Here is a 12,976-nt window from a genome sequence, read left to right as displayed (position 1 = left end):
TGTTAGAACAGTGGTAACATGTGTTAGTAACATGTGTTAGTAACACATGTGGTTACTGGCACATAACAGGGGTGGGCCATCTGTGTCAGGTGAGGGGAAGGTGGTTCCAGCCAGAACAGGAAGGAAGAAAACAACACAGACATAGACAGCAGATATGTGAGAGCACCCAGAACATTCTAGAAGTATATGCTGTTGAAGGCAATTAAAGCATATGAACAAAGAAAAATAGAAGCAAGAGAGAATGTTAGAAAATCAGACAGGGCCTAGCTAAGGAAGGCGTGCCTCAGAACCTGCTGAGCCTTTAATCTAAATCCTGAAGACTCCAGGGGAGCTTTTAGTGACCCTCAGTGAGGATAAGGGCATGAAAACATTAAGAAGTCTTTGATCTTAGACCATGGAAACAGTTACTATGAGAAGAGATAAAAATAAAGACAAGGGGTCTTAATGTGCTGCTTCTGAAGGCGTGGGCATTCGGGACACTGGTGGAACCTGAGCAAGCTGTTTGCAGAGAGGCCTGACTTCAGACTTTGTAGATATGGGAACCTACTAAACAAAGTTTGGAAAGTTGCTATTTATTATATTTATTATCTCTTCCTTTAAAAAAAAAAAAAAAGAAAGAAAGTTAGCTCCCTAGATAATACACTTGAAGAAATGAATATGATGTTACAATGGGCCCAGGTTACTTAGCTTGTGTCTCTACCATCGCAAGCACTGCACACACATTCTGTATCCGAGTGGCTGACCTCACAGACACCTTCCCCTTAATGCGTTTACCTGTCCAGTTTCTTCTTCCAGCTTCTCGTAAAGTTTGATGCTGTCATAATGTATTTTCTTCAAGTTTATCCCGGGGTGAAAGTAAGTTGTTAAACCTGCCTTAAAAGTGGGGTGGGGGAGTGGAGGGGAGAAAATACAGAAATAAGGTGATGTTTGAACATGGTTGATAACGTCTCTGCTGCTGAGACATGAGGAAGTATCAGGCTGATGCAGAAATGGACACATTGGTGGCCATTTGAGACCCCAGAGCAGATGGCTCATCACACAGTATATAAAGTGGCTTCAACCATGTGAGCTGACTGAAAGCCAACCCATAGACATGTGCAGGAAGAACCTAAAAGTCACCAAGAAAAGGGCAAAGGGACTGAGTTAGGTTGAAGGTTTGGAATACATGCTGTTGTTGACTGGTTTGTTTGTTTGTTTGTTTGTTTTTTATTGGAAATGTGTGAGACCAGCAGTGTTTAGGTTTTGAATTTGGAGATCAGCAAGATGGCTCTGTGGGTAAAGATAGCCTGCCACCAGAACTGGTGAGCTCCATCCCAGGATCCCTGGAGCCCACTGCATAGAGAGAGAGAACTGACTCCTGCAAATTGTCCTCTCATATTTACGGCCCATGTGTGTGAGCAAGTACATGGAGACACATATACAAATATAGTAATTCATTAAATGTAATAAAAAATATAGATTTTGAATTTTAAGTTTTGGATATTTGTATATATAAAATAATGCCTCATTATGAGAACCCTGGTCTATACAAAAAATCCATTTGTTTCCTAGATACCTTACATATATACATTATATTACACAGAATTCCAAGTATCTTTGAGCATGAAGCAAGATTTGTATATGTTGGGCCATCAGAGGCCAGGTATGGAAGTTTCCACTTGCGTCTCTCCAGTGCTCACAAAGTTTCAAGAGTAAACTTGAGATCTTGGATTTTTAGATTAATGATGCCCAATTTGTATTAGGAAATGTTGAGGGTGAAACAAACAATGGAGACTTGAGTTAGGAACCTAGAGTTATGTTCCCCAAAGCAGAAGTGCTGTGGACTGGCAAGGGGGGTTCCTTTACCTGAACCCCAGCTTGCTCTTGAATGGACAGACTCTTTGTCCCTTTCCCAGACTGTAATTTCTGGTGAGTAGAGCCTGGGAACAGGTGATATGCTTATTCAAGCTTAACCTGTTCTGAAAGCAAATAGGCATACCTATACTTATTTGTTGAATAAATACTGATTAGTTATTCTTTGGAAAAGATTGCTAAATATTAGAAATGTTGCAGCCCCTTCCATCAACTCTGGCAGATTCAATGTAGCATCCAGACCAAGAATTCTAGGCAATTACACAAAGCAAGAGTTTTCTTAATTAAGTATCTGGGGTCTCATTTTTCAGCTAATTTATCTTGGGGAGCTCATCAGAACACAATCTGTTCAAACTCAAATCCATTTAGGAATATTTATAACTTTCTCCTATGGGAATTTGATTCTCTGAAACTCGAAACTATTCCCATTAACGTTAGTCAACCACCATTTACAGACCAGAAGCCCGAGGCTTTCATCTAAATTTGTCCAAGCATCTAACACACATAAGTGGCTTCTGACAAAAATCCCACCCCAGTCCCTAAGCTATCATGTAGCCCAGCTCCTGCGAGAGTAGAGAAATGCTTCTACTACAGGAACTGCCTGCCGGGGTCTTTGAATTCATGGAAAAACCCTTCTTTTTCCTTTCATATATTTAATATTCAGCGTGTGTGTGTGTGTGTGTGTGTGTGTGTGTGTGTGTGTGTATGAACTTTGCTCATTCAATCAGAGAGTATATCTGGGCTTTGGGTATCTGCCCAAACTACCCTAGTATCTACCCTATATCTGTCTTCAATGTATCATCATCCTATCCATTGAGGAAATGAATGCTCTTGGATACTAACCAGAGCTCTGATTATGCCTAGAGATGCTGTAAACCAGAATCCTGGGTGAATCTGGATGTTTTAATCAGTGTTCTATTGCTGTGAAGAGTCACCATGACCACAGCAACTCTTATAAAGGAAAGCATTTTACTAGAGCTTACTTGAGCTACAGAAGCTTAATCATTTGTCATCATGTCAGGGAGCATGGTGGCATGCAGGTAGACATGGTAGCTGAGATTTCTACATCTAGATCCACAGGCAGGAGGAGAGAGAGACACTGGGCAGGGCTTCAGCTTTTGAAACCTCAAATACCACCCCCAGTGATACACTACTTCCAACAAAACCACACCTATTTCAAGAAGGCCACACATCCTAATCCCTCTCAAGTATTGCCTCTCCCTATTTAAATATATGAGCCTATGGGGGCCATTTCTATTCAAACACTACAGTAGGCCTCCAGAAAGTTTCCAAGTTTCATTATCTACATCCGTCTATACACTGTCCTCTGTTCCCCAGCCCTAGGGGCTAATGAATTTTCATCTGAAAGAAGCACATGGACTCATCAAAGACATTTAGCTCCGTGTACTTTGTTTAGGGAACAATTCTTTTGGAAATGCATGGCCAAGAAAAAGTTAATCCTCTTAACTGAAAGCGAATGCCCATGTAGGAACAAGCCATGCTTCTCTCTCTTCCTCATTCCCACTGCAGTTGGGACCAGTGTGAATGGGTTTTTTCTAGTCATAGTAGCTCGTTTCTTATGCTGGCTTTTGTTTTCGAATTTGTGTTTAAAATTTAGAGTTATCCACACTGTGCTTCTATTGCATTCAAATTACTTGAATCTTCTTGCATAGTGTCTATCGTTAATTAAATATCTGTCTGCACTTAGGCATGTAGAACACAGTGTCTTTCTCTTCTGTGACCTCAACATGGATATAGCCAATGAAAAGTTTGAGAAAAAAGAAAATACTGGTCCTATCCTTCAGGTGCATGGATAAATGCTAGGTCACAGAGCTGGAAATATAAGAAGGGAGCTGAAGAGATGGCTCATCAGTTAAGACTGCCAGAGGCTGGTAAGGCCAAAGAGGTCTTCACAGCAAGAGACCCCGCTTTTACTTGAAAAAAAAAAAAAAGAAAGAAAAAGAAAGAAAACATAAATTGGTATAGAAGATTGAAGAAAAAAAAAAAAAAGACAACAAAAGAGATAGAATCCTTTAGAAGGTGTCTTAGTTAGGGTTTCTGTTGCTGTGAAGAGTCACCTTGACCACAGCAACTCTTATAAAACATTTAACTGGGACTGGCTTACAGCTCAGAGGTTCAGTCTATTATCATCATGGCAGCAAGCACGGCAGCATCCAGGCAGATATCATGTTGGAGAAGGAACTGAGAGTTCTACAACTTGGAAGGCAGCCAGAAAGAGATTGCCTTTTGCAGGCAGTCAGGAGGAGGCTAGAATTCTATACTGGGTGGAGCTTAAGCATAGGCAGCCTCAAAGCTCATCCCTAACAGTGACACACTTCCTCCCACAAGGCCACAGCTCCTAATAGTGCCATTCCCTATGGGCCAAGCATTCAAACACACGAGTCTTTAGGGGCCAAACCTATTCAAACCACCGCAGAAGTATAGCCCTTTGAAGCCGGGTGTGTGGCTCAGACTGTAATTCCAGTAGTAGGAAGTAGAAGCAGGAAGATCGGGAGTCCAAAGTCATTCTTGCCTCTAGTGAGTTCAAGACCAGCCTGAACCACACGAGCTGCCATCTCAAACAAACGACAGACAGACACAGACAGACAGACACATACAGAGACACAGGCATGCGCAAACACTCACATGCATCTCTTCAAGCAAGTTCAGAATTTGCAAATGTTTATTAACGTAAATTAAAAATACCAAGAAAAGAAAGTTCTTCCCCACGGAGTATTGACAATTATTAAGTATGAAGAAAACTGTAGGCGTTAGAACAACATCCAAGGATGCTAAATCATGGGGAAAGCATTGGATGCTAACTTGTGTGGTGTGATCCCCGAGTCTAATAATCCTTCCTGACTTTAGGGGTCTCTACTACCTCAGAAAACTCAGCTACTGGCCTAAGCCACCATTTATCCCAGTGGCTCCAAATCTTTTATCATACACTTATACGCAGATGTTTGCACATAACCACTAAACTATTCTTATCCCTTTATTTACACATAACATGTAAATATAGGTTACTATGTTAATAGAGATTGTAAAGCATGCTAAATGAGTTTGGGATGAGGGAAATATTTTAAATAATTTTTGTCTTACTTACTGTGCCAGAAAGCTTTTGAATATTAAGCTCATGAATCACATTTTTGATAGTGTTGTGATTAACATATTTCATTATTAAGCTGTGTATACACTGGTTAACCTGTAAAAATATTGCCTGATTCTAGGCTTGCTTTATGTACAGGATTGTTCATTCATTTATTTGTTTGTTTATTTGTATATGTATGTATTTACTTGTTTTTTTTTTTTCTTTTGTTTTAAACAGTCTCATTGTATAGCCCAGGCTGGCATTAAACTTTTTAGTTAGTTAGTTAGTTAGTTAGTTAGTTAGTTTGTTAGTTTGTTTTTCAAGACAGGATTTCTCTGTGCAGTCCTGGGTATCCTGGGCCTCACTCTGTAGACCAGCCTGGCCTGGAACACAGATCTGTCTGCTTCTGCCTCCCCAGTGCTGGGATTAAAGGGGAGCCCCACCAACTGGGACTGGCATTGAACTTTCAATTCCCCTGTGTGTTGGGCTTTTTTCTCATTGTTGTGAATAAACAAACAGACAAAAGGCCACTAAAAAAATGAAGGTTTTATTTTGCCTACAGCTTGAGTCTGTCAAGGCGGAGAAGGCACAGTGCGAGGTGAAGGTAACCATTTGTTGCATCTGCCCTCCGGGAGCAGAGAGAGGAATACTGGGTTTTAGCTCTCCTTTCCGTTCTTATTCAGCTGGAGACCCCTGTGGACCATGGCAGGATGCTAGCCACATTCAGGTGGGTTTTCCCACCTCAATTAACACAATGTAGCAATTTCCTCACAGATGTGCTTAGAGGGTTGTCTCCTAGGTGATCCTAGAGCCTGTCTGGTTGACAATTGCCTTTAACCCCAGGCCTCCTGTACTTGGCACAGTCTTCAAAGGCTAAGACAGCAGAAGACTCCTCTCAATCCTGCAGGAACCCAAGTGGAAGCAGTGTTCTCTTGACTGTGTTCTCTGTATTTTAAGGCCCCTCCTCCATTCCAAGCCCCTGCCACTACACTAACCTATATACAAAGTTTCTGCTGACAGCACAGACTGTCATGTTCCCTTGCCTCTCTGTTCTTGCTACAACATAGAAAGTATCACATTCTGTATTTTAGATAAAAGGGAACAAATCCTACTGGAATTCCATATCAGAAAAAAATTAATAGTTTAAAAATTGTATCTCTTACATAGGAGAGATAACTCCCCCCCCCCACACACACAAGGAGATATCATTTAGTCTAGAAAACCTAACCATAATATCCACATTCCTATGATGTATTTTTAATTAGGATTTTATTCTTATTTTATGTACATTGGTGGTTTATCTGTCTGTATGTCTATGTGAAGGTGTCAGAGTCCCCTGAAACTGGAGTTAGAGACAGTTATGAGCTGCTATGTGGGTGCTGGGAATTGAACCCTAGTTTTCTGGAATTGCAGCCAGTGAGAGTAACTGTTGAGCCATCTCTGTTCACATTTCTGAACACCCCTTTTAACATGCTCTCTTCCCAATAGGACTGCTTTGCAAGCCAGCTGTCTGCCTTGTTAAAGCATCACCTTTCCTTGGAAGGAGCAGACCACACCCATTTCTTCTCCAGTGCTGGGTCCATGCCTGGAGTGGTCCACGTGCATCCTAGGTACACACTCTACCATTAAGCTGTACTCCCAGACGTATCTTTTAAAACCTATATAACTGCTACATAGAAACTACCCACATCCATTTGGATTACTATCAAAGGTCAGCATGTTTGTGACACTTGCCTTATTGTAAAAGATATACGTGTTTAAATTTCATAACCCTTTTCGTTACTGTGGGGTAACAAATCTTTCCGTAGTGCTAATCTCACCCCCAACCCCCTCTCTTCCTTTCTCCACATACTAGCCTAAAAGCCTCAGTGAATCTGGTCACCATCTTGGCTTCATGTCGCAATCAAAGAGCTAAGAGAAACCCACTGCAGTGCTGGCTGGCCTGACCCCATGAATCTTGGAGTCTGAAGCAATATGTCAATCGTATCAGATGCTACTTGTGCTAGTAAAGTTTAATTTCTCTCTCAAGTGTGTAAATAAGTGCAAAGTTCTAGATTACTCTCCAACACTCCAACTGGAGCGCCTTGGGTCTTCCATCTTTGGATTTTGAAAGACCATGCTGTGACATCATTCCCAGGGAAGTGAAGGACCCTATTCTCCAGAACCATTTGTGATATCATCTGTCATGTACTGACAAAGGAGCCTTGTTAAAGTGAGCAGGACCTCAGGGTGCAGACGTGGCTCCAGATTGAACATCCAGCCTCAGGCTGTGCTGTCTTCCAACCCTCATTGCCTATATCTGTGAACATTCTATCACAGAAAACATGTCCCACCCCAGGGACCTGCAGGGATGCTGCCTCACAGACTGTTCTCACAGCCTGTCCATTCAGCTGCTGCTCCAACTTTGCACACTCTCAATCTGTCCCCAAATATCCCAGGGCTGAAAATTCTTGCTTGGGGAACTTTCTGATGTCATTCCTTATAGAGAAGGCTGGTGGACTTGCAGAAGCTTCTGGAATCAGTTCAGAGGACAGGTCCTGCCCTGTCTTTTATTCCAAGGGGGCAAACCACCCAGCTGCTGTTGCCTGACTCCACACTGGTCCTTTGACTCTGGCTTAAAGCCTTGTCTACAGAGGGCAGAGGTGCTTTTCCTACTATTTTGATATATATTTGCATAGGAAAAAATGTTTTAAAAAATTAATTTTGGCCAGGCAGTAGTGGTGCACATCTTTAATCCCAGCACTTGGGAGGCAGAGGCAGGTGGATTTCTGAGTTCGAGGCCAGCCTGATCTATGGAGTGAGTTCCAAGACAGCCAGGGCTACACAGAGAAACCCTGTCTCTCTCTCTTTGTTTTGTTTTGTTTTTTGAGACAAAAAAACAAACAAAAACCAAAACCAAACAAAAAGTTAATTTTGCATAAGAGACTATCATGATAAAATTTCTGCCTGCTTTTCTTAAAAGAGTTCAGGCTAAGATATGTACCCTTTTTTTTTTTTGGAGGCACATTTACTGAAATCTCAGGGAATTCTTAATCTACTCTAAAACACAGGCCATACTCAACTGCTCTCAGTGAACAAAGAAGCCATTCCAATTTCAATGTGTAGCTGCCTGCTCCGACTTAGCAGTCAGGAGCTGTGAGGCTGTATAATCATCCTGGGGGACCTAGTTCCATTTGCCTCGATTTGCCCATACCTACACGTTCTTGTCTGTTTAACCCTAAAGCCCATAGGCCCCCTGCCCCTGCTTCCCTCCCTGTTGGTGTCCCCTCTTCGAGTTGTCACCTTAACTGCTCCTGACCCATTCTGTGCTCCTTACAGAGTTTCTCTTCTCTTTAAGGCTCAAGTCCCACCCTGAGTGTTTTCTGTCTGTGTCCAAGACCAACTCCAGGAGGAAAGGACTGTGTTGTTTCCTTGTGTCCTCACTTCTAAGAGACTGTGGTGGTTTGAATGAAAACAGTCCCCATAGGCTTATAAGCAGTGGCACTTTTGGGAGATGTGGCCATGTTGGAGGAAGTGTGTCAAGTCACTAGGGGCAGACTTTGGAGTTTCAGAAGTCCAAGACAGGCCCAGTGTCCCCCATCCTTCCTGCTGCCTGCTGATCTGGATGTAGAACTCTCAGCTCCTTCTCCAGCACCATGTCTGCCTGCACACTGCCATGCTTCCTGTCATGATGACAATGGACTATATCTCTGAACTGTAAGCCAGCTCCAAATGCTTTCCTTTACAAGAGTTGCCATGGTCATGTCTCTTTCCAGCATAGAAACCCTAACTAAGACAGTGATCATGAAGCCTTAACGTATATAGGTCCTTTGATCTGCAGTGATAACAAAATGTACACTGTGCCGACTAGTTTCTGCCAACTTGACACAAGCTATGGTTATCTGAGAGGGGGAAACCTTAATTGAGAAATGCCTCCATAAGACAGGGCAAGCCTGAGAAGCATTTTCTCAATTAGTGATTGATATGGGAGGGCGGTACCACCCCTGGGCTGGTGGTCCTGGGTTCCATAAAAACAGAACAAAACAGGCTGAGTGAGCCACGAGAAGCAAGCCAGTAAGCAGCATCCCTCCATGGTCAATACATCAGCTTCAGCCTCCAGGTTCCCGCCCTGCTTGAGTTCCTGTCCTGACTGCTTTTGGTGATGAACTGTTACATGGAACTGTGAGTGAAGTAAACCCTTTCCTCCTCAAGTTGCTTTCCTCATGGGGTTTCATCACAGCAAGAGTAACTTTAAGGCACACCCAAAAGAAAAGGTAGAGAAAGTTGCTTTCAGAAAAACAGCATGTAGTCTACATGGAAAATCTAGTTTGAGGGATTGCGGTGGGGCCTAGAGTACTAGGGCTTCTGCAAGCAGGATGAAGGCGGCGGGGAACCAGTGACAGGAGACACCTATGCTGGGAAGGCTGGTGTGTGCAGGTGATGGGAGGTGTCCATCTTTCCTCTCACACTAAGGATAAGGGATAAGGGATAGGAGGGAGAGGAGCTGACTCTGTTTTTCCAGGAGCACTGGCTGACCAGTGTGTGGGGATGACTAGAACTGTGAGACTGCGGCCAAGAGAGCTTGAGTCTGGGCCATGCTGCTCATGACTTTCAGCCTTGACTACCATTCCTATCCAGGCACCTGGTCCATGCTGAGGGTGTGCTGAGCCCCCAGAGGCCCTGGGAGAGCGCTCCTTCTCCTCTCCTAACTACAGGAAAGCTGATTGTGGAAAGAGATAGCCAGTGAGGTCAAGATCTTCAGCGTGCACGTGTGCATGCACGTTGCTGTGTGTGTGCACGTGTGTGCACTTGTGTGCGTGTGTTGTGCCGTGTCTGTAATTATCGAGTCTTCCTTCCCATCCTTCATGGTGAGTGACCGCCTGGCGATATGGGAGCCGTGTCAGTCCTTCACCTAGGCCGTTCTCCAGCATGCTGCTTTACTAGAGCAGTGACACAATGCTGGCTACTGGGTGAGACTCCATTACAAAAATTCAAAGCAAAACCAACTCAGATAATGGAAACGGAAAGAACTTTCTGGAAGTTACAGGGGTAAAAAAATGATAAAAAGCCAGGATCAGAATCCAGAATCCACATGTTTAACATAACGGACATCCTAATAACAATTTCCCACTTTCTGGAAGCATGTCAGCCTGGTGACAGGACACTTTCTGGTGAGGTGAGGGGATCCCATATTCTGAAGAGCTCTCTATGGGGAGTCGTGAACCGGAAGGACTGGTGCCCAGTTCAGGGCACAGAACAGTTTGGGGTACTCTCCTTACTGCGTGCCAGGTAGAGCCAGCCGTGAGCTCCGACTTCTCCAGCAGGACCACATCTTTCATCCCTGCCTTGGCCAGGTGATAAGCCAGGCTCACGCCCACACAGCCACCTCCAATGATCACAGTCTCTGCTCTGTCCTTCCATTCTGGGGGTGACGGTAGGCTTTCCTGTCTGGAAGACAGTATTTTTAACAGTGGTGACTCACTTAGAGATACCAGGTCCAGTTTGGGTCTGATTCCCTCCCCTGCCAGTCTCTGGATCGTCACACCCACAGGCTACAATTTGCCCATAGAAACCTGGGATGTCTGACCTCTGACTGGGCAACTCCCACTAACGGTTGCTAAGGAAACAAGCAGTAGCAGTGGCAGCGGCGGCTTCTTTTCCAATCTTTTTTCCCCCCTCGTTTAAAAAACACATTCTGGAGCTGCCATTCATCTGGTAAAGAGAGCCCGAGTTTAACTCCAAGAATCCATGCAAACAAAGCTTGGCACAATAGCTCCCACCTGTAATCTCAGTGCTGGTATAGCAGAGACAAGGTCTAGGTCTTGCTGGCCAGCCTTCCTGGCCTAATCAATAAGAGACGCTGTCTTTAAAAAATAAAAGAGACAAAACAAAAACAATCTTGGAGAGCAACTGAAGAAGCACCGAACACCTGGTCTGCACATGTCTGCATCACAACGAACTCCTATTATTTTGTCTGTAAAAAAATGCCCCTTCTCTCCAGTGCTTCCAGGCTAAAGAGACGGGTAGAGAAGCATCCTCCTCTCTTGGTTTCTCTGGGTAGCCCTGGCTGTCCTGGAACTTGCTCTGTAGACCAGGCTGGTCTCAAACTCACAGAGACCCATCTGCCTGTGCCTCCCAAGTGCTGAGATTAAATGTGTGTACCACCACTGAGTGTTTAAGGATGGGTTTTAAGGTGAGAAAAAAAAGCGGGCTGGAACCTTCCCTGGAATTGATATGCTGTGTTTGTCTTATTACTCCTATTTGAGAAAAGATGATATATTTATCTGACAAAAGCTAAATTGTTGAGTGTCTTGATGTCTAAATTCTAATCTGCCCTCATAATTAGTCAGACAAGAAACTCACATTTTCTACGCAGGCTTAACAACATGAGGTGTGACCGTGTATTCAGACACACTGACAGAAAAGTTGTAACGCCTGTGGAAAGAACTCTTAGAATTATCTCCGTTTTGTTTTGTTTCTGGAGACAGGGTCTCACTATGTATCTGGCCTACACAGGCCTTGAGGTTTCTATTGTCCTCGGCCTCCAGGGCACTGGGATTTTAGGGTTTTGCCACCACAGCTTACAGTTCTTAGAAATATCACCTGTGATTACTCTCAATAGTTCAGAATATCCGCAAATGTCATATGCATATGAGCACACACACATAATAGTGAATAAATATTTTAATTTTATATTATTAATATATTTAATATTATATTATATTTGCCTAGTCAGTTTTAAACAAAGTAACCCAACATGCACTTTTCTGTTTCCTTCTGTATTAGGTGCAATGGCCCAGTTGTGAAGCTTTCTAGCTTACAGATCTCTCTTGTGCACTCCCTTGCTTGGGTTTGCAGGCTCCCGTGAGACTGGCCAAGCAGAATTAGCATCCTATGTTTGTTGATGAGGAAAGTGTGCTCAGCAGGCAGCTGCTGAAGCCACTGGAGCCAGAACTGCAGTTCTGTGGGCCTTGTACTCCCAGCACCTGGAACAAGCCCGCTCCATCATCGGCACCACGTCCAAAATCTGCCGATAAAAGGATGACTGGATGCAACTCAAAAACCGTTCTTGCAGACCATAGAATGTAAAATACAGACTGAATCAGCTTGCAGTAGTGTTTGTTGAGTGACTCTACGAACAGAAACCTCACTTTGCCACCGTGGGTGATGTCAGGAATGATGTCAGGAATGATGTCAGGACAGGAACTTCAAAGATGCATACAGACACTATGGGGAAAGTGCCATCTCCCACGAATGCAGTTTGAAGATCCTATTCTAGGAGCCCAGGAAAGCATAAAAAACAAGCACCCACCGCAGGGGCATTCAAATCTCACACAAACCTTGCTGTCTTTGAGGAAATTTGTTGACGTCTTTTACTCTTTCATATAACCTAACTCTTTCCCTGACAATTTTATTTCTTTAAAAAAAAATTACTTAAAACAAAACAAAAACAGACTCTCATACTGCCCAAACATTTTTGCATTAAAAATGTCAGATTCACGTTCTCTGCGGTAACAACCCACCAGAAGCAGTCTAATTGTTAATAAGTAGGCTGCTTCATTAAATTAGAGAATATTGATACAATGAAAAACTATGCAGTCATTAAAAAGAATAAGGCAAATCGATATGCCCTGGTATAGAATAATCTCGAGGACGTATTTATTAATCATTAAAAACAAAACAATGATAACAACCACCATCGAGGTACAAGTGCACCAGAGACAAGAAACAGCCTGCAGCCATGTGAGCACCTTAGACTCTCACTCACACTCCCTGCTGCTAATCGGCCAGAGAGACGTTTTACCTGGTAGTTAGCTGATAATTCCAGGAGAACCCCAGCCCATTCTTGGGAGCCAGAAAGCCCGGCCCCTCTTCCCAACCTGCAGGCTGCGGGCACTCACCTTTCCCGGAGGCCTGCGGAGCTTGGGCGCCCCGGGGAGCCCCGCAGCGCGAGGCCCCGTAGCCGCAGCGCGCCCGGGCGGAACATTTCGAGGCTGACCGATCCCGAGCACAGACCGATCCCGGCCTTAGGTAGCTGGGGTGGAGGTGGGGTGG

At 43.9% G+C, this 12,976-nt stretch overlaps 1 protein-coding gene across 2 annotated transcripts in view; it reads right to left on the bottom strand.

The window, feature by feature from the left end:
• Dmgdh (dimethylglycine dehydrogenase) overlaps nucleotides 1-12,955 on the bottom strand; it is a 74,963-nt gene extending 62,008 nt beyond the window's left edge. For both annotated transcript variants that reach the window (XM_076927157.1, XM_076927158.1), the window contains exons 1-3: nucleotides 12,823-12,955; nucleotides 10,201-10,369; nucleotides 775-873 (exon numbers count right to left, since the gene is read on the bottom strand). In XM_076927157.1, the coding sequence (XP_076783272.1) occupies nucleotides 775-873; nucleotides 10,201-10,369; nucleotides 12,823-12,908 (354 nt within the window). In that variant the 5' untranslated portion in view covers nucleotides 12,909-12,955. The remainder of the gene's footprint in view (nucleotides 1-774; nucleotides 874-10,200; nucleotides 10,370-12,822) is intronic.
• Nucleotides 12,956-12,976: the final 21 nt, after the last annotated feature.

Source organism: Arvicanthis niloticus, chromosome 29, assembly GCF_011762505.2.
Source record: "Arvicanthis niloticus isolate mArvNil1 chromosome 29, mArvNil1.pat.X, whole genome shotgun sequence".
Taxonomy (NCBI): domain Eukaryota; kingdom Metazoa; phylum Chordata; class Mammalia; order Rodentia; family Muridae; genus Arvicanthis; species Arvicanthis niloticus.
Note: the sequence above shows the minus strand (reverse complement) of the source record. Positions and strands in the feature narration are given on the sequence as shown.